This window comes from Phacochoerus africanus, chromosome 9, assembly GCF_016906955.1.
Source record: "Phacochoerus africanus isolate WHEZ1 chromosome 9, ROS_Pafr_v1, whole genome shotgun sequence".
NCBI lineage: Eukaryota > Metazoa > Chordata > Mammalia > Artiodactyla > Suidae > Phacochoerus > Phacochoerus africanus.
The window spans coordinates 53411458-53433182 of record NC_062552.1 but is presented as its reverse complement, the minus strand read 5'-3'; the positions used below and the strand labels follow the sequence as shown (position 1 = coordinate 53433182).

The window sequence follows — 21725 nt, the reverse complement described above, 5'->3', positions numbered from 1 at the left end:
TGCCCCTATATGCAAGAGAAGTGAGTACCTAAGACAGCTAAAAGGCATGTACAAGAACAATCAAAACAGATTTATTCATTATACTCAAAATCCTAAAAGAAATAAAAATTAATGGCTCTTGTGTTAGTGGTCCCCAAGACCACCCCCGGCCCAGGTTCCATGATTCACTAGAACGACAGGACTCACAGGATTCAGCACATAGGTGTACTCAGCATACATGGTTAAGACCGATTACAGCCAGAAAATAGCAAAATCAGCAAAGGGAAAAAAAAGCACAGGGGCAAAGCCTGGGAGAACCAGGAGCAAGTTTCCAAGGGTCCACCCTCCCCCCCAACCCAGGGAGTCACACAGGACATGCTTGACTCCCCCAGGAACAAACTGTGACACAACACTGAGAAATGCTGCCAACAAGGGAAGCATGGGCACCCAGGATTTTACTGAGGGCTGGTCACACAGGCAGCCTCTGTCTATAATACACCAAAATTCCAGACAACAAGAGGAAAGCAGATGTTCAGCATAAACCATATTGTTTGTGCACTTTACATATAATAATTCACCCTGACCAGTTCTGGGAATGGTAGAAACTCAAAATCCACATTCCCAGACACCAGCCAAAGGACAGCAGTCAGGTCTACTTTATTAACTTTTTCTGCACATCGTAAGCGTAAGTATGGATAAACTGTTCACCTCTGTAACATCTTAAGACAGGTAATTATTCACATCTCTAACATGCCAAACAGCAAAACAAAAACAAAAATATCTGTACTACACTGAAACTTATAGAAATCTCAGACACTAAATCAAGGGAAAAAAGCCAAACTCAAGAGTACATGCTACATGATTTCATTTATAAGAACTTCAAAAACTTCAAAAATAGGCAAAAATGACAGATGACAAGTCAGAATAGCAGTTAACTGTGTGGCCGGGCGGAGGTGTAAGAGTGGAAAGGGCACAAGGGCACCTTATGGAGTGCTGGAAACGTCCTCCACCTTGATCTATGTGATATACTGAAAAAAACATACAGGAGTTCCTGCTGCGACACAGTAGGTTAAGAATCTGACTATAGCGGCTTGGGTGGGTGGAGTGGGGTGGGGGGGTGTGTGTGCAGAGGTGTGGGTTCAATCCCCAGCCCCAGGCAGTGGGTTAAAGAATCTGTCCACTGGAGTTCCCGTCGTGGCGCAGTGGTTAACGAATCCAACTAGGAACCATGAGGTTGCGGGTTCGGTCCCTGCCCTTGCTCAGTGGGTTAACGATCCGGCGTTGCCCGTGAGCTGTGGTGTAGGTCACAGACGCAGCTCGGATCCCGCGTTGCTGTGGCTCTGGCGTAGGCCGGTGGCTACAGCTCCAATTCAACCCCTAGCCTGGGAACCTCCATATGCCGCGGGAGCAGCCCAAGAAACAAGAGATAGCAACAACAACAACAACAACAAAAAAGACAAAAAAAAAAAAAAAAAAGAATCTGTCCACTGCCACAGCTGCAGGTCGGATTCAATCCCTGGCCTTGGAAATTCTACATGCCACGGGAATGGCCATTTAAAAAAAAAAAATACAAATATGTAAAAATACATAAAAAATGTGAATATATAAAAATTGATCAAGATATGTACTAACAACTAGCATCTATTACTGCATGTATATTATCCCTCAATTTAAAAAAAAATTCAAGGAATAAACCATTAGGCCTCAAACTTGGCCACCACCCTGAAGTGAGACCTTGACAGGTTTTGTATGCTAACTAAGGAGCTTGATTTTACTTACTCTGTGGCAGCAGTTCTCTAAGTAAGGTCTGTGGACCTACCCCTCAGAGGTCTACAAAGTCAAAACTGTTTTCATAATTCTAAGCTATCAGTTTCTTTTTTTCACTTTGTTGATATTTGCACCAATGGTATAAAGGCAATGGGAGTGGGTAACACCGGCATGTTAGCAGGAATCGAGACACTGCCAATAAACTGCAGCAGCAGTTATTGTATTCTTTGTGCTCTGAATTCCCAGAAAAAGCCAGATCTACTTATAAATGTCCTTGGGTAAGCAGTAAAAATTTCATTAAATCTCAGTCCTTGAGTACATGCCTTTAATATTCTGTGAGACAAATGGATGTAGGTGTAAAGCCCATTTGCTTCATACTGAAATATAATGATGGACTCAAGAAAAAGGTTTTGTGACTGAGTTCCAAGAAGAATTAGGAGTTCCCTTGTGGCTCAGCGGGTAAAGGATCCAGCACTGTTGCTGCTATAGCTTTGGTTACAACTGTGGTGTGGGTCTGATCCCTGGCCCAGGAACTTATGCATGCCACAGGTGCAACCAAAAAAAATAAAAGTTTAGAAAAGTTTAAAAGAGAAGAATTAGCCTTTTGTTTTCCATGAAACATCTTTTGTACTTGAAAAAGTAACCAGCGTACTATGGTTTATCAGCTTTGGGTATCTGGCTTGAAAACAAAGTAAGCCAGTAGCTTCAAAAAAATAAATAAATCATTATCTGTCGCTAATGATAAAAACTGAGCTTTGAAGAAAAAATTAGAATTCTGGAAAACCTTTATTTGTCACCACTTGAAACTGACACCTTCCTCAATACTTATAAAATACTTTTCTGATGAGACTGGTCGTGCTACTAATCAGTGTTCAACATTTACAATACTGCATAACTCAGCGAAGCAGTATTTGTCAAATGGTTAAAATATGGTATTACAAAATCAGACATGGGTAGATGGCTCATCCAAAGTACGAGACAGACCAATGCATTTTAATGTAACAGAACATGAGGAGTATTGCCATATGGTTTCAGATTTCATGCTGCAACCACAGTCAGTCCTTTGTGTCCTGGGGTTCCTCATCTGCAAACTCAACCAACCACAGAGTAGAAACATTAGCAGAAAATATTCCAGAAAGTGCCAAAAAGCAAAAGCTGATTTTGCCATGCACTAGCAACTAAATGGCATTTTCCTTGTAACTACAACTATTTACATAGTATTAAGTATTACAATCAATCTAGGGATGACTTGACATATATGGGAGGACTGCCTAGGTTGTAAGCAAATACCATGTCATTTTATAGATGGAACTGGAGCCTCCTCAGATTTTGGTATCCATGGGGGAGGGGGGTCCTGGAACCAATCCTTCGTGGATACTGAGGGACAATTGCAACCTTTTACAACTCCATAGGTTGCAATTGTGGCTCAGATCTGATACCTGGCCCAGGAACCCCATAGCCTTTGAGGTGGCCAAAAAAGAAAAAAAGTTATCACTTGCTGAGTTTTGTTGAAGTATCAAAGAGGAATAGCCACAATTACTTGAAAAAGCTATTAAAACATTTCTCCTCTTCCAATTGCTTATCTGTGTAAAACCAAATTTTCTTCATATACATCAATCAAAACAACACACAGAAACAGATTAAATACAGAAGAAAACAACAAAATCCAGTTTTCTTCTGTTAAATCAGATACTGAAGAGTAAAAATGTAGAGGAATGCTCATTTTTATGATTCATATTTTTGTTTGTCTTAGGAAATATAAGTGCGTTAACATGGAATGGATTTATTTTTTAATGACTAGTGGATAAATTTATTTTTTCCATTTTTAATTTCTAATGAGTAAATATTGATAGATATGATCCACATGTGCAAAAGCTCCTGAGATTCTCAAAATATTAAGAGTTTAAAGGTAGCCTGAGATGAAAATGTTTAAGAACCACTGCCTATAGAGTAGGTGATCAAATCTGCACTTTCCAAAGATCTTAAAAGAACAGCCAATGGAGTTCCCTGGTAGCTCAGTGAGTTAAGGATCTAGCGTTGTCATAGCGGCAGCTTGGGTTACTGCTGTGGCACAGTTTCCATCTCTGGCCCCAGACCTCAGAACTCCCACATGCCACGGACATGAACAACAAAAAAAAACCAAACACATTCAAGCAAGAATGCAAACATTTTAAAAGGCTTGAGAAACATCTGTAAGATTTGACAAGGCACAATGAACTTGGTAAAGAGTTTCAGAACAGAATGTGTGAGGGGGGAGGGGATTATATAATGTCAGATCTCAAGGAATTAAGAGATGAGTAGAGTGAAGCAGTAAAGAAAGGGCTGGGTTAGTTAACACTCTGTACAAAAAGCTTGATGGGGAAACCAAGGAAAACCAGTGAGGCTGGTTGCTGGAGGGGGTTGCTGTAATAGGAAAGACCTAAGCATGGGAGAAAGGTGACCATGTTTGCAGACAGAGATGAAACATGTGGCAGGGACACAAGAGGCCCTGAAAGTGTGGGAGAAGATGGGCCCCAAGACACAAAACTCCTCTCTGAACAGGGAGGAGGACACTCATTCAATAACCAGAGAAAAGGGATAGTAATGGAAGCTAAGTCCAACTGGAGAGGACAAGCATAGGACCTGTATGACCAACCATCCAGTGCCTTCAGTTTCTCTTGTTCATCACAAAAATTTCTCAGCTTGTCTGTCTCATTACAAAGAAAAAGACATGCTTATCAGCAAAACAAAATCTTCCTCTAAGTCAGCCAGTTTAACAGGGCACTAGTACTCAAATCAGAATCCCAGACCCTAAAACTCCTCTTCCTTCTGCATCAAGGCAGTCTGAAAAACAAGGGAGGAGGAGAGGAGATAGCAGGTCTGGAAACCACCCTGTGACAACTCTGAAGCTGTGTAGGGAGTCTTTTTCGAGGGCAGGGAAATACTGTTATCAGAGCTTCACCTGAAACATTCAGAAGCTTTAGTATTAAGAGATCCTCCCAAACACAATAATACAAAATCTATGGGATGTCACCAAAGCAGTTCTTAGAGGAAAGTTCATAGCAATATAGGCCTTCCTCAAAATAACAAGAAAAATATCAAATCAACAACCTAACAGACAACCTAAAAGAATTACAAAAAGAAGAACAAAACCTTAAGTCAGCACAAGGAAGGAAATCATAAGGATCAGAGAAGAAATCTATAAAATAGATTTTAAAAAACAATAGAAAAAAATCAATAAAACCAAGATCTGGTTCTTTGAAAGGGTAAACAAAACTGACGAACCTCTGGTCAGACTCACCAAGAAGAAAGAACCCAAATAAACAAAATAAGAAATGAAAAAGGAGAAATCTCAACAGAAATACAAAAACAAACAAACCCCATCTAAGAGAATACTATGAACAACTCTATGCCAACAAATTTGACAACCTAAAAGAAATGGACATTTTTCTAGAGACATACAGACAGCTAAAAATGAATCAAGAAGAAACAGATCATTTGAACAGACCTATGGCAGAAATAAAATTGAGTATATAATAAAAAAAAAACACTCCCTACTAACAAAAATCCAGGACCCAATGGCTTCACAGGCAAATTCTACTAAACAAAGAAGATCTTATACCCATCCTTCCTAAACTTTTCAAAAAAAAAAAGAAACACTCCCAAAGACATTCTATAAAGCCACCATCACCCTAATACCAAAACCAAATATACTAACAAAAAAGAAAATTATAGGCCAACATCAATGATGGATATAGATGCAAAAATTCTCAACAAAATTTCAGCAAACCAAATCCAACAACACATAAAAAAAATTATACACCACGACCACATGAGATTCATCCCAACTTCACAAGGATGGTTCAACATACACAAATCAATGACATATACAACATTAACAAAAGAAAAGTCAAAAACTCATGATCAACGATATAAATTGCAGAAAAAGCATTTGACAAAATCCAACATGCATTTATGATAAAAACTCTTACCAAAGTAGGTATAGAGGGCACATACCTCAACATAATAAAAGCCATTTATAACAAACCCATAACCAATATAATACTCAACAGAGAAAAGCTGAAAGCCTTCCTGCTAAAATCTGGAATAAGACAAGGATGTTCCACTTTTATTCAATATAATATTGGAAGTTCTAGCCACAGCAATCAGACAAAAAATAAAATAAACTGGAAGAGAAAAGGCAAAATTGTCACCACATGCAGATGACATGATACTGCATATAGAAAATTCTAAGGATTCCACACAAACTACTTGAACTAATCGACAAATTCAGCACAGTAGCAGGATACCAGATTAATATTCAGAAATTGGTTTCATTCCTGTATACTAACAATAAAATATTAAGAAAAGGAATATAAAAAAATACCTCTACAAATCACACCAAAAAATTAAACACTTAGGAATAAAGCTGAACAAGAAGGTGAAAGACTTATATGCTGAGATCTATAAAACATCAATCAAGGAAATTAAAGAAGATTCAAAGAAACAGGAAGATATTCCATGCTCCCGGATTAAAAGAAAATTATTCAAATGGCCATACTATCCACAGCAATCTAAAGATTTAATGCAATCCCTATCAAGTTACCCATAACATTTTTCACAGAACTAGAACAAACAATCCAAAAATGTATATGGAACCATTCTGTTAAGATCCAGAATTGCCAAAGCAATCCTGAGGGGAAAAAAAAAAACAAGCATAACTCTCCCAGACTTCAGACAATATTACAAAGCTACAGTAATCAAGACAGTGTGGTACAGATACAAAAACAGACACATGGATCAATAAAACAGAATAGAGAGTCTAGAAATAAATCCAGACACCTATGGTCAATTAATCTTCAACAAAGGAGGCAAGAATATAAAATGGAAAAAAGACAGTCTCTTGAGCAAGTGGTGCAAGGAAAACTGACAGCTGCATTGAATCAACTAGAACACACCCCCACACCACACACAAAAATGAACTCAAAATGGTTTAAAGACTTAAACATAAGACATCATACCATAAATCTCCTCAAAGAGAACATAGGCAAAACATTCTCTGATGTCAACCATACAAATGTTTTCTTAGGTCAGATTCCTAAAGCAATAAAAATAAAAACAAAAATAAAGAAATAAGACCTAATCAACCTTAGAAGTTTTTGCACGGTGAAAGAAACCATTTAAAAAAAAAAAAAAAAAGACAACCTACAGAATGGGAGAAAACAATTAAGAATGATGCAACCAACAGGGCTTAATTCCCCAAATATACAAACTATTCATATAACTCAACAACAAAAAAAGCTAACGACCCAACTGAAAAATAAGCAGAAGACCTAAACATACATTTCTCCAAAGAAAACATACAGATGGCCAGTAGACACATGAAAAAATGCTCAACATCACTAATTATTAGAGGAATGCAAATCAAAACTATGAGGTACCACCTCACACTAGTCAGAATGGCCATCATTAATAAGTCTACAAACAACAAATGCTGGAGAGGGTGTGGAGAAAAGGGAACCCTCCTACACTTTTGGTGGGGATGTAAATTGTTACAACCACTGTGGAAAACAGTATAGAGGTTCCTCAGAAAACTAAATATAGAACTACCATATATGATCCAGAAATCCCACTCCTGAGCACATGTCTACACAAAACTGTAATTCAAAAAGATACACGAGCCAGATGTTCATAGCAGCACTATTCACAATAGCCAAGACATAGAAACAACCTAAATGGGCACTGATGGAAGAATGGATTATGAAGATGTGGTACAGGCAGTTCCTGTTGTGGCTAGCAGTAATGAACCCAACTAGTATCCATGAGGATCCTCGCTCAGTGGGTTAAGGATTTGGCATTGTTGTGAGTTGTGGTGTAGGTTGCAGACACAGCTCAGATCCTGTATTGCTGTGGTGTACTGGCTGGCAGCTGCAGCTCCAATTTGACCCCTAGCCTGGGAACTTCCGTATGTTGCAGGTGCAGCCCTAAAAAGCAAAAAAAAAAAATTAAAAATTTTAAAAAGATGTGGTACACATACACAATGGAAGACTACACAGCCATAAAAAAGAAGGAAATAATGCCACTTGCAGCAACATGGATGCGACTAAAGATCCTCATAGTAAGGGAAATAAGTCATAAAGAGAAAAAAATACCATATGACATCACTTATATGTGGAATCTAAAATATGGTGCAGGAGTTCCTGTCATGGCTCAGTGGTTAACAAACCTGACTGGTATCCACGAGGACGTGGGTTCAATCCCTGGCCCCACTGAGTGGGTTAAGGATCCAGCGTTGCTGTGAGCTGTGGTGCAAGTCACAGACATGGCTCGGATCCCAAGTTGCTGTGGCTGTGGTGTAGGTAGGCAGCTACAACTCTGATTCAACCCCTAGCTGGGAACCTTCATATGCTACAGGTGAGGCCCTAAAATAAACAAAAGACTAAAATAAAATAAGGCACAAATTAACCTATTTATAAAACAAAAACAGACTCACAGACATAGAGAACACATCTGTGGTTGTTAAGGGGGAGGGACAGACTGGGGGTTTGGGACTGGCATATGCACACTGAGGCATATGGAATGATTAGCCAACAGGGATCTGCTATATAGCACAGAGAACTTTACCCAATATTCTGTGATAATCTATGTGGGAAAAGAATCTGAAAGAGAATGCATGTTTGTACATGTATAACTGAATCACTTCGCTGTACAGCAGAAATTATCACAACACTATAAATCAACTATACTTCAATAAAATTTTTAAAAATTGAGAGAGAGATTGATCCTCCTAAACTCAGGCAGGGCAATATGAGCAGGAAAAGTAGCAGGATGGTGGAGCTGGGATAACCTCCTGACCAGCAGAGGCAAATTCAGCTTCTTCAAGTCCAAAAATCCAAGGCTTGTTTTTTGGTTTTTTCTTCCTTTTTAGGGTCACATCTGCGGCCTATGGAAGTTCCCAGGTTAGGGGTCAAATCAGAGCTGCAGCTGCTGGTCTACGCCATAGCCACAGTCATGCCAGATCTGAGTTGCATCTGCAACCTACACCGCAGGTATGGCAATGCCAGATCCTTAACCCACTGAGTAAGACCAAGGATCAAACCCACATTCTCATGGATACTAGTCTTGCCACTAGTTGCCACTGAGCCACAATAGCAACTCCCTTGAGTTTCATTTTGAAACTTCTGTATTTATTAACACCTCTCTAGTTATTGCCCTGGTGCACAGCGGGTTAGAAAGGATATAGGAAAAGGCCCTCTCATTCAGAGCTCACTACTCAGATTGGGACATACAATTAAGACCGAAGGACCAAGGATCTGGGGAGCAATAAAACCATTACTATGGCAGAGCTCCACACAGAGTGGTAGGTATGAATAAGCAGGAATTACTAAGGAGGAAGGTGGAAAGATCAGATTGAAAATATTCATCCAAAGGAGAACTGGATGGTGGCGATGGGAATGGAGAAGGGATGAGAGGGGCCAAGGGAGACAAAGTGAGCACAGCAAGCCTTTACAGTTACAGAAACTGGGAAGAGGTTTCTCAGGAAAGCTACAAGGACATGTTTACCTAGTCTCCTCCTGTACTGGGGCCTTTAGTGATGCAAAAATTAAAACAAACAAACAAACAAAAACCACCCAAACACCATTCTTTCCCCCAAGGGGACACTAGAGTGTAGTCAGGGGGAAAAAAATAGACCAGTAATTGGGTGGAGGAGACAGAATTGGATTAGTCCCAGGAGATGAGGAAAGGGATGAAACTGGTTGTTTTGAGATCTGCTATGCTTAATATGCCTCAGACAGAGACATTAATTCAGTAGGTTAATCAGAACTATGGGTCTTGAGAATGATCAGGGTTAAAGAGCTCAACCTAAAACTTGACCACATAGAGTGAGAACTGGTGCTACAAGAACATACGGGCTCTCTGTATAAGAAAACAAGAATGAGCCAACAGAACGAGCCACAGGGAATGTGGCATTCTGTGGGAGGAGGAGGAAGCCTGTTAAGAGGCAGGACAAGGAAAGATCCATCAGACAGAAGAAGAAAAACCAGGAACCCAAAGTTTTATGAACCAAGTGGAAATTTTAAGTAAAATAAGATAATCAGAGACCAATATAGCAAGATGCATGAATTCTAGAAATAACACTAGCCTGGAAATAAAGAAACTGGGGTTCCAAGTTTTGGCTTTATCATTCTCTCATTGTATAAACAACCACTTTTCATTCTAAACTTAATTTTCCTTGTCTGTGAAAATAGTCAGACACTATAATATGGGCTTAGTGTCAACTCTAAGATATACCTGGAAGGCAGACAGGTCTCTAACACCTCCTGAGCTTCAAAACAATTCCAAAATTACAGCTTAAAAAACAGTCTCAGGAGAAAGGGCAGACTCGGGAGACAGATGGTGTCAGAGCCAGAAGTACAAAGCCAGGATGCAGAGAGCACAGGTGTTAGGTAGTAAGAGATTAAGTGTTCCGTCAAAAGACACAAAAAAACCAACCTGCCCTTCGAGGTAACTGCTTTCCTTCAACAAGAGGAAAGCTACTCCCACACCTTTATCAAAGGAGACTTCGGGCCACAGTGCTAAACCTGTCAGGACAGTACATTTGGGCAAGAATAAAGAAACCAGTAACACTATTATAGTCAAGTCACTCCCAGAAACAGCAGCTACACGCAACTGTGACCCACTTTTACCTCACAAATCAATCTTCAGATCTGCCCTCTGAGGATTCTCCAATTACCTCAAGAAAAGTCATCACAAAATGCCTTAAAAATCAAAACAGTGTTAACTCACTATAATCTAAAAAGGTGCTCTCACCATGCAGGAATACTGAAAAGTGAAAGCAGCAGAATGTTATCCAGGCCTAAATGATGTTCTGCACCTCTGAAAGCAAAGCTCAACCCCATTTAGTCTGGAATGTTTCTCCACTCCTGTTATTTAAAAACACTCACTGTTATATATTTAGAAGGTTAAATGGGAGTTCCCACTATGGCACAATGAGATTGGCAGCGTCTCTGCAGTGCCAGGACGCAGGTTCAATCCCCAGCCCGTTACAGTGGGTTAAAGGATCCAGCCTTGCCAATGCTGTAGTGTAGGTCCCAGCTACAGCTCAGATCTAATCCCTGGACCAGGAAGTCCATATGTCGTGAGGCAGCCAAAAAAGATTTTAAAATTTTTTAAAAAGAGGGAATTCCCGCCATGGCTCAGTGGTTAACGAACCTGACTGGCATCCATGAGGATGCAGGTTCGATCCCTGGCCTCACTCAGTGGTTAAGGATCCGGCGTTGTTGTGAACTGTGGTGTAGGTTGCAGGTGCAGCTCGGATCCTGCGTTGCTGTGGCTGTGGCACAGGCTGGCGGCTACAGCTCCAATTAGACCCCTCACCTGGGAACTTCCATATGCCATGGGTACGGCCCCAAGAAGACAAAGACAAAACAAACAAACAAAAAATTTTTTTAAAAAAGAAGGCAAAATAATCCCAACAGGAGTCTTTAAAACCCAATAACAAAACTCTGAAAATTACGTTTATCATGTAAATTTAACACTCAAATTTGGATACTGACTTTTTATGGAAAGTCAGATGATTTTCCTACGGCAAAAAAATGAAATACTATACACACTATGTACCTTTTAATTCAATCTTTTCAGCCAGTTTACTGTAATTGGGAAAAGTCTTGTTTTGGAGGTCCTATCTTAAACATAAATACTTTCAGCATTTGGAATCTCTGCTTACAGAAGGTGGCGTACCCTCACTCACAGGTATAACTAAAATCAGCCTGCAAGAAATGGCAGGAAAGAAAACAAAGGGTACTGGTACTACCAAAGCTACAATATGTGGGGCAAAGGAGGGGGTTAGCAGTATCCAAACACTGAATGGGTGCAATCAGTGTTTCTCGGGTTTTAATTCAACCAACAGAGAGAAGCAAAAATTCTTCATGTAACTGTCTCCACTCCAATCTCTAGTCCAACCCCCTTCCTATTCCTCTCATCCCCTACCCCCAGGCTTTCTGGCAAGTTCTCCCCGGAGTCACTACAGCTTATATACGGCCTAAGAAAATTCAGATTTGCAAAAGAGTATGGGATTAGCATAGCCCTTCCATATGAGAGAAAGTAATTTGCCATCTGATCCTACAATTCTTTTACTGCCTCTACCACTAGCTACTGAAGACAAGAGCCTAACTAATATCTGGGTTTGACACACATGCCTACCCTAAACTTTAAGTCAGAAACACTACCCACTAATTCCCTTGCCCTTTAAACAAACAGGTAGCAATTTTAGGGGAATACTCATTTAGCTAAAAACAATGAATGAGAAACTCTGCTTAGATATTAGCTATCACATAAACACTAAAATACCAGCAGAGAACTAGTTTAGTCATCTCACACCCTTCCCCTCCATCCCTAAATTCATAAACATTGAACTCATAGCAGAGTGCTTGGCCTCTAATGACAGGTGGAGATAGATAACATTTTAAAGTTTCCATCTTTCCAAAAACTTCCCAGACCACAGGTAATTAAAAAAAAAAACAAAAAAAGGTGTCTGGTTTGTATTTGAGTCTGCATTCTCACTGAAAAATTCCTTTGGTAAAGTCTCTGAATATACTCTTCACTTCTTTATGCTTTAAATCCTTTGGGAGTAAGATGCAAAAACAAAGGTACATATATCCCTTCACATCTGCTACTGTGGCTATGTACACTGCTAGGATTCTAAGTTTTGCCCGAAATGAAATCCTAGCCCCTCATTCTTGGCACAGGGGTCTTTTATGCCCTGGGAGCTTATCCCAGAAAATTTTGCCATGTCCTGATAAAACCCTTATTAATTCTTCCTGGAAGCTTAAGAGATAGGATTATGGAAATTTTAGCGAAGAGAGAAAAAGGTGAGATTTAATAATCTTTCTACTTTTATAGGTCTTAAAACAATTACATAATTTCAAATATGCCTTGTCTCAGAATGAAAATGTTACTGAAATTTAACTGTCCTGAAAGAGGAAAGTCTTTTGTGCAGAGTTGGGAGGGTCACCCCCACAGTGGGAGGAGCCTGACTTCTTCAGACCTCTGGCTCTCTCAGGATCAGCTAACTGCTCTGACACACATCGTGGAATGATAGACACAGCACATTCCTCCCGACATCAACACTGCTGCACTAATGGTGGAAGACCCACAATGACTTCCACAGCAACCAGAGTCCCTCAAATGCCATTAAGTCTCCGTTTGACCAGCCCATAGACTACTGCACATTCCATACAACGTAGACCACTAATAACCCAACTCCCCAGACATACCAGAATACACATGATAGGCTGTGCTATGGCACCAGGAAGACCTAGACTCGCACACTGGTTCTATCACTTAATAGGCTTGTGACTTGATTTTTAAGCCTGTTTTATTATCTGCAAAATAGGGGGTGGGGAATACAAAAGGGATATTTTAAGGAGTTTCCCTGTGGCACAGCAGGTTAATGATCTGGCACTGTCTCCCCAATGGCTCAGGTTGTTGCTGTGGCACAGGTTTGATCCCTGGAACTTCCGCATGCTACAGGCGAGGGTCCCCCCCCCCAAAAAAAATGTTTTAAGACAGATATCCCAAACTGGCCCTCAAGTTGAATCAAATCTTCAGAATGGTGTTGCTTCAATCCTTCATTTTCTAATTGCTACATTTAAACAATAGAGATTATCAGCTTAACTAGTAAAGAAGTCAGAGATCCGCTAACTCTGCACCCACATTTTTGCAGCTACTAGCTCTCCTTTAGGGTAAATTCTATAGTTCAGCAGGTCCTACTCTTCTTTCTCTCCACTCACTCACGTAACCTCAAGGCCCTGTACGAATATGGGTTTGCAACCTATTTTAAGGATTAAAAACAATATAGATAGCTTGGTGACCCCTGAAAATACTTATAAAGTCAACTATCATCATTAGCTTGTTATCAAGCTTGGTGTTGAGCCTGAAGTCTTACTACTTTTACCACCTTCCTCCACTTCCAGCCTCGTGGACACTGGTACACTGTACCACAGTCAAAGACCAGAGCCATTCCTACATCAACTGCCTATGGCCCAATCCAAACTGCTAACGTTTCTACAATCACTCACCATATGCATCAGTTCTCTAACCTCCTGCCTGCTGTATTGGCTGACACAACTTCCCTCCTCCACATGAGATAACCTTCAGGAGTAAAAAGATACTTCTATACTACAAAGACTGACTCATATATGGTAGTCGACTTCCAAATCCTAATTCTATAAACTGAGCAGGGACTGCCAGACCACTCCTCAAGCTTAAAGTTACCTCATTGTGGCAAAAGCAAATCTCTATGACAAGGTGCTCTGGGAACAGTTTAGTCAACGCAAGCTCAACAAGGACACTCCAAGACCAGTGGTCAGTTCCAAACTCTACTCCTGAGGGGCTGCCCACAGCCCAGAGCTCCACGCAGTTTCTGAAGCAGAACTTCCCTCCACTCCTCTTCCACCTACGATAAAAACAAACCAACCAGGAAAACCACCACCAGCGCGAGGTTTCCAAGGTTTCCTTCTGCCTGTTTAGATTTATTTTTGTTTTTAACCCAGCATGTGTCCCCAAGCTCCAACAGATCGTGAGCCTAAGGGTGCAAACTATCCTCAAGAGACACACACTTCTAGCTGGCACATGTCAGCCCAGTCACCTGAGGCGCAGACAAAAAGCAGGTAGCACACTTGTGGCTTCCAGAGAACCAACTCCGGCCACTCGCCCCTCGCCCAGCAAATGACGCAGACCAGCAGTTTACTCAGGTGCCAGAGAGTGAGGCGGCAGATCGGTAGCCAGGGAGACCAAAGGAGGCGGTTGCCAGCGAAATGCAGCGCTAAGCAGAGCCCAGCCTGCAGAGGGGTGCGGGTAGGGTGGGGGAGGGGACCACGGCTGACAACCCAGGGTCTGAGAGTCGTCGTGGAGTCTTCCGTGCTTCCCACTCGCCTCCCCAGTAATCCTAGCAGATGGCGCTTGCAAAGGGGCAAGGCCTGCAAGGCGCAAAGTGCCACCAAAAAAGAACCCAAGCGCATGAGCACGTGCTCCAGAACCCAGGGATCCGCTTGGTCTTTCTCAGTCCCTTGAGCGGCGCTGAGCCACTTACGAGGAATGACGCAAGAAAGTCAGGGTCGACTTGACCATACACAACACCCACTCGAGGAAAAAGCCGGGGAAGGACGCCAAGTGGGACAGCCAAAGGTGAGTAACCTTTGCTGGGCCTGAGTTCCCCCCACAGCTCCCCCACCCCCACCCCCAGGGGCTCAGGGCAGGCATAGGCCTGACAGCAAAGCAATCTGCTTCTCCCCCACAACCACTGCTCCACCAGACTAAGGCTGAGTCTGCACCAACCCCCTACGCGAGTGTGGGCACCTGCTCCGGTCCTGGACTGAGGGGAGAATGACAAAGCCAAGGCCACACTCACGCTTCTCCATCGGTCAGGGAGCCCGGGGTGGGGAAAACGACGCAGATGTGGCCCAGGTCGGCTCCACACTTGGGGCACCTCCGCCCACACCCCCAAGACCCGCCTCCGGGCTGCGGGCTCCCCAGCGTGAAGCTGCGCTACACGTGCCGACCACCCACCCGCGCTTGACCCCACCAAGCCAACTCCGCCCCCAGAACTCCGGTTCCTGCGCCAATAGAACGTGTGAAGCCACGTGACCTCCCGGGCCAGGGAAGCGCGCGCTGCCCGCACGAGGGTCCTGATCCCTCCGCCTTAAAGGAGCCGCGCCCGCTGCCGTCGTGGGGCTCTCTGGTAACTGGAGGCCCACTGCTGGGAGAGCGCGGGGGGAGGGGGGTGGGGTCTCCGCTTCCAACAGTCCCGCCCCGCCCGGGCCGTCCGCCCCCGCAGCCCACTGGGTACGAACACGACTCGCGGGGAACGCTGCGAGGTGCGTGAGGTCCCAGCGCCGGTGGCTTCGGGTCTCACGTGCGACGGCTGCGGGAGAAGGAAGTGTTCCGGGCGCGGGGGCGCCCTTCCGTCCGGCTAGCTCCCGTCTGGACATACACTCGAGGCCAACGGGAGTTTGCAGCGCAGCTCCGAGGCCCCACCGGCCGCCCCCGGAGGGCCGCGGCGCCTTTAAAGCCAAAGGCCCTGAGTCACGAGGAGGCTCCTACCCCCCCCCCCGCCACACACCCCTCCACGAGGCCCCACGCCCGTGGGCACGTGACCCGCGCCCCGCCCGGGACTCGCGCGCACGGCGGGGGTGGGGGGAGGGAGGAGGTTACCGCGGAGCCGGCCGAGGCTGCGCGCGGACCGTTAGCTGCCGCGGCCGGGACCGCGGCCCCGCCCAGCCCCGCCCTGGCGGGCGGCAGGCGGCGGGCAGCTCTTACCAGCGGGGACGCCATGGGGTTGGCGAGGCCCTGCGGGACGGACGGACAGGCGGGCGGGCGGCAGGCCGGCGCGGCGAGGGACGCACAGACACGTGGGCACTATTTTTGCAGCGAGCCGAGGCCTCTTATAAAGCCCCACGGAGCCGCACCACCCCCCTCCGGGCCGGATGAGAAGCACCTGTGTCGGCCCCGCCCGGGGCCCCGCCCCTTCCAGCCAGCCGGGCGGAGGGCTTGGCCGCCCACCTGGAGCCGAGCGCCCGGACGGGGGCGGGCTCTGCGGCCGCAGCCCCTGCTGGCCAAAGCTACACTCTTGGGCCGCCGAGAAGCTAGGTTAAGCACGCCGCTCACCTAATGACCCTGGTCAAGTCACTTCTGAGCTTCAGTTTACCCCTTACGAAGTAGGGCGTGATTTCCAAGTCCCTGCGACGGGGCGGCAATGTAGCTTCGTCAGTAAAGCTCGCTTTGCAGTGTCCACGCTTCTTTTCTTCCAAGAACTCCTCCAGGCCGGGAGCCAACCCTACACCCCCTGTCTGAGCCTTCCCTCCTGGGATCCAGCAGGCGCGCTCACTCTACACCCGCTGTTCCGAATGCTGGAAAATGGGGGGAGGGGAGGAGATGGTGCGCGGGTGTCCGGGGATTCCGGAAAGTTCCATAGACACCAGGGGTCCCCTTCGGACCGCAGTTCCCTGGGGAGATCGCTTCCGACGCTTCTGCGGTACAGCGATGGGAAACTTCTTCAGGAGTCAAGAGAGGGGGCGGGGGTCGAGGGGCGAAAAGAAACCACTATGGGTCGGGCGGTTGTCAGGAACGGCGTCCTGGGGTAGCCGGGGCGGGAGCGGACCGGAAGCCCCGGGCAAGCACAGAGGCGGAGGTGGCATTCCTGGCGGGGAGATCGGGCAAAGGCTGTGAAGGAGGGCTGAACAGAGCAGCTCAATGTGACCAGGGCGGAGGATAATGCGTGCTGATGCCGCAGGAGGGAAGCCTGAGCCCAGTTTGTGAAGGACCTTTATTTTGCAGACAGCGGGGAAGTATTAAGAATTGTAAACAAGAGAATGGCAGTATTAGGTCTCTTTTAAGGGACCAGCGTTTGTAGCGCATCACTAAGTGTTTTGTGTATCTGTTACCTCATCAGCTGATGCTCTTCTATAAAGCGCTCACTGTGCTTAAGGTTCCTCCTAGCAAATGGGAAAGTGGGGCTGTTGCCGTCCTGGAAGGCTGGCTTGGCTCTAATGGCTAAAGGGAGGGAGGTGCAGAGGCGATGGAAGGAGAGGAAGGCACGGTCTAGCTTACTGTTGCAGGAGGCTTAATGGGAGAAGGCGAGGGTAAGAACAGATGCTGGAGTAGAAGTCCACAGGAGGACTCAGTGACAGAGTTGGCCATATAATATCCCCATGCAGGAACCTCCTTGGGTTACTGAGGTCATGACCAGAGAGGGGGATGGCTGCAGGGAGAGGCAAGAGGGGGCCCTGGCATCCCCTAGCCATAAACTGCTCCACCATCTCTTCCCCTTCAGAAGAGCTGCTTGGCCATGTGCCCTCCCTCCTCAAGATGGCTCATTCCAGCTGCCCAGGAAGCCACCCCTTCTAGTTTAGCTTCCCTGAAACCCTCCTGCACCGGCCCTACTGGAGGCTCTTTCTTCCCTAGGAGCAACCCACCCACAAGTCTCACCCTGGCCCACAAACAGCATAGGACAGCTCATCCGAGATGGTATATCTTGCTTGTCCTGTGGTGGGGAGGGTGCCACACCCAAATACATACAGCCCAAGAGCCAAATGATGGTGGATGACACCATTAAGAAGGCCCAAGACACATCTTAAATGGCAATTAGTTGATAGATACCAGGTAGGAATGACATCTCTGCTCAGCTGAAATGCAGTTTTGTTTTGTTTTTTAAGGTGAAATCTTCCTACTTTTAAATTTGGTCACTAATTCAAATTTAAAGAGCCAAGCCCAGCGTGTCCAGGGGCCTCATGCAGCTCATCCTTTCCATCCCTTCTTCCCTCACCCAAAGCTGAGCAAGATAAGAATCTGAAACCTGGAATAGTGCCCAGAGGAACAGGTATCTGGGAGCTCTTTCATATTTTAACACTCCCAGGCATAGACAATTAAGGCATATTTCAGGTGACTTGGAACAGAAATTTCTGCTGCATAAAATCCCTCTTCCTAAACTTTCTGTTGCAGGTAATAATAAATGATCTTCAGTGAGCACTTACTATGTGCTTGACACAACTCTAAGTGTTTTGCCTATGTTAAGTCATTTGTAGAAGAAGAAACTAAAGCTCAGAGAAATTAACTAGCCTAAGCACTCGCAGCTGGAAGTGGAACAATGAGAACTTAAATGCGGCAGTCATCTGGCTTCAGAGCCTGAAGCCTTAACCAGATAAGAGCAAAATGTCCAGCATCTTTATGCGTTCAGTTCCTTCTGAATGACCCCAGAGCTCACTGTAGGCAGTGAAGAAAGGGGTGACTGAGTGCACATACAATCATATATCTGAAGAGTCCTTTCCCTGCCCTTTCTTGGCCATGCAAGTGACCCAGGAAGAATAGTACCTCTAACCATAAGCTGTCCATGATTCACAGGGGGCAGGGGGTGGAAGATGGCAGAGCTGGAGATATGAAATGACTTGGTCAAGTCCCCACAGCTGGTCACTGGCAGAAGTAGTGGGAACAAACAGGCAGCATTATCTATTCTCCCAGTCAACAAACAGCCTTTGAGCAGAGCTATGCCTGGCACCATCTCTGGCAGTCATGCCCCAGATTTACAATACAGGTTTTAAGTGTAACTGTAATTGGCTGGACTAAGTTTTAAATGCATGTACTACAAAGACAGGAGAGACCTTGTATTACATGCTCAGGTGCCTCCACAGCAGTCGGAGAGCTAAAAGGAGAAAGGAGACTGCAGGGAGAAAATTTCCGTGGTTGGAGAAGATCAGAAGGAGGATTCATTTAGAACTCAAGACCACAAGGTAAAGTAAGCACATCGTGTCTACTCAAGTTTTGCCAAGCTCTCTGCAAAAGAAATCATATTCTTTGCTTTTTTTTCATGCCCTCTAAGTGGGACCAAAGAAAGTGGATCAGCCCCAACTTTCATCATACGCAAATATAAACTTTAAGAGGGTTAAAAATACAAATGTTTAAAGCATTACTTGGAATTTTTTTAGAAGAAAATATTAGGAGAATATTTTTATTACCTCAGAGTATGGCCAAATTTGTAAATATGGAACAAGAAGCACAGGATGTAAAGGAAAATTGATAAATCTGACCACATTGGAATTTAAGCCTTTGGTTTGTCAAAAGATGCTTAAAGCTCAGGATGTAAGGGAAATTGATAAATTTGACTACCTTGGAATTTAAGCCTTTAGTTTGTAAAAAGATATTTAAAGCACAGGATACAAAGGAAAATTGATAAATTTGACCGCGTTGGAATTTAAGCCTTTGGTTTATCAAAAGATATCCAAAACTTGAAAAGACAAGTCATAGACTAGAAGAAGGTATTTGCAATCCATGATCTACAACAGACTAGATTCCAGAATATATAAGAACTTCTGCAATGAGGCAAATAGAAAAATGGGCCAAAGATTGGAACAGGCAGTTGACAGGAGTGGAAGCCCAAATGTCTCACAAACATGTATGAGATGGCCCACCCTCACCAATAAGCAGGGCAATGCAAATGAAACACAGTAGGATACCATTTCACACCTTCCAGAGAGACAAATGAAAAGTCTCACTGTCCCAAGAGCAGGCTCACGTCCAGTTAGGGTGTAAACTGGTTCAGCCACTGTGGTTGGGGCTTTTATTTTCCACATTTCTTAAAATTAAGAGGTAACCCACAGAGAGTGCACAGAGTGTACAGTCTTAGGTGTACAGGTTGATACTTTTTACCTACCTACATATCCACCACCCATATCAAGGCAGGAAATCCTTCCAGAACCCCATAGGGTTCCATTGGATCTCTTCCCACTTTAATCTCCTCTCTTTGAGGTAACTAATACTCTTAGAGCTCTCCTCACCGATTCATTCTGAGCATTTTAGGACTTCATAAACTTTTGGCTCTTTCATTCAACATAGCATCTGTGAGATCTATCCATATCATTGCAGGTAGCAATAGTTAAGTCTTTTCAACTGCTAAGCAGTAGTCCATTGTATGGATATACCATAATTTATTTCTCTGTTCTCCTGTTGATTGGCAATTTGAATTGGACTCTTATGAACATTCTTGAGGGGAAGTCTGGCTACTCTGGCAACCAATTTGGCAATGTTGTTAAGTTGCAGGTGTGTATACTCTATGACCTGACAATCTCACTCCCAGGGAAATGTGTTGGAGAAACTTTCACATGTGTTAAAAAAGGCAGGATAGATGTGTTATTCAAAATTGCAAAAATAGAAGTTCCCTGGTGGTGCAGTGGGTTGGAGATCCAGCATTATCACTGCTGTGGCTTTGGTTCATTCAATTCCTGGCCCAGGGAACTTCTGCATGTGGTTTGTGTGGTCAAAAAGAAAAAAGAAAAGCAAAAATAAAATAAAATACCTTAAATACCCACCAATAGGAGAGTAGATGGATAAATTGTAGTCTAGTCATACAATGGAATACTACATATACATAAGAGTAAACAAAATAAATCTAATCATATCAACATGGATGACTCAAACAACATTGAGTGAAAAAAAGCAAGATTAGGCAAATACATACTCTACAATGCCATTTTATACAAAATTTAAAACATGTAGTTCATTACCATCGTGAAGTACAATACAACATATTGTTTAGGACTTCATTTGCATGTAGTAAAAGTACAAAAAATGCATGGCATTGATAAATAGAAAATTCAGAATACTGATTTACTTTGGGTGGGGAGGGAAGAGCTTGGTGTATAGGGCGTATCCAGTGAATTGATGAGTGCTTTAGTCCTTAAACTGGGTGATCAGTACACAAGAGGTTATTTTATTCTTTAAACTTGAAATATATCATAATTATTTAAAGAGGTAAAGGGCAATGGTGTGCTGGCAAGTGACAGTTGTCTGCAGGGAGGGCAGTGATTTATAGTATTCACCTATTTCTGTGGCATAAATACTTCTATCATGGCTGAGTTCAAACTACCAATATGAGCACTACCAGTCAGTGCTCATGAGCTAGTATGAGCCAGCTCCAGCACACCACTGACACTGAATGTGGGAGCAAACTGCTCTGAAGGACTTTTCAGATACCCTAGGAATAGGTTGGGGGGTGCATTGTTTTAATTTTATGCTGTTAAGTTATCCCAAAACTAAGCAGATTGAATCAACAAATATTTATTGTCTCACACAATTTCTGAGAGTCAGGAATCCAAGAATTACTTAGCTGGGTGGTTCTGGCTCAGTCTCTCTCCTGAGGTTGCAGTCAAGCTGGCAACCGGAACTGCAGTCATTTGAAGCTCTGCCTGGAGCTGGAGGATCTGCCTCTTAGCTCAACCTCAAACTCACTCAGTTCCTCGTCACTGAACCTCTCCAGAGGGCTGCTGGCTTTCTCTAGTGCAAATGGCCAGAGAGACAGAGAGAGACAGAGATAGAGACTGAAATGGAGGTGCAGTGACTTTCACAAGCTAACCTCACAAATGATATACTCTCACTTCTGCAGTATCCTATTGTTTACACACATCAACCCTGATAAGCCACAGGAGAGGATGACACAAGGGTGCAAATGC

The 21725-nt window shown here is 44.0% G+C and overlaps 1 protein-coding gene across 4 annotated transcripts in view; it reads right to left on the bottom strand.

The window, feature by feature from the left end:
• The window catches only part of CPEB1 (cytoplasmic polyadenylation element binding protein 1), an 80350-nt gene extending 63478 nt beyond the window's left edge, over positions 1-16872 (bottom strand). For 2 of the 4 annotated variants that reach the window (XM_047796343.1, XM_047796345.1), the window contains exon 1: positions 15579-15816. In XM_047796343.1, coding sequence (XP_047652299.1) covers positions 15579-15716 — 138 coding nt within the window. In that variant the 5' untranslated portion in view covers positions 15717-15816. Of the gene's footprint in view, positions 1-15136; positions 15309-15578; positions 15817-16392 lie in introns of those variants that run through there. The other 2 variants (XM_047796347.1, XM_047796349.1) reach the window with 2 other exon arrangements.
• Between the last annotated feature and the right edge of the window lie 4853 nt (positions 16873-21725).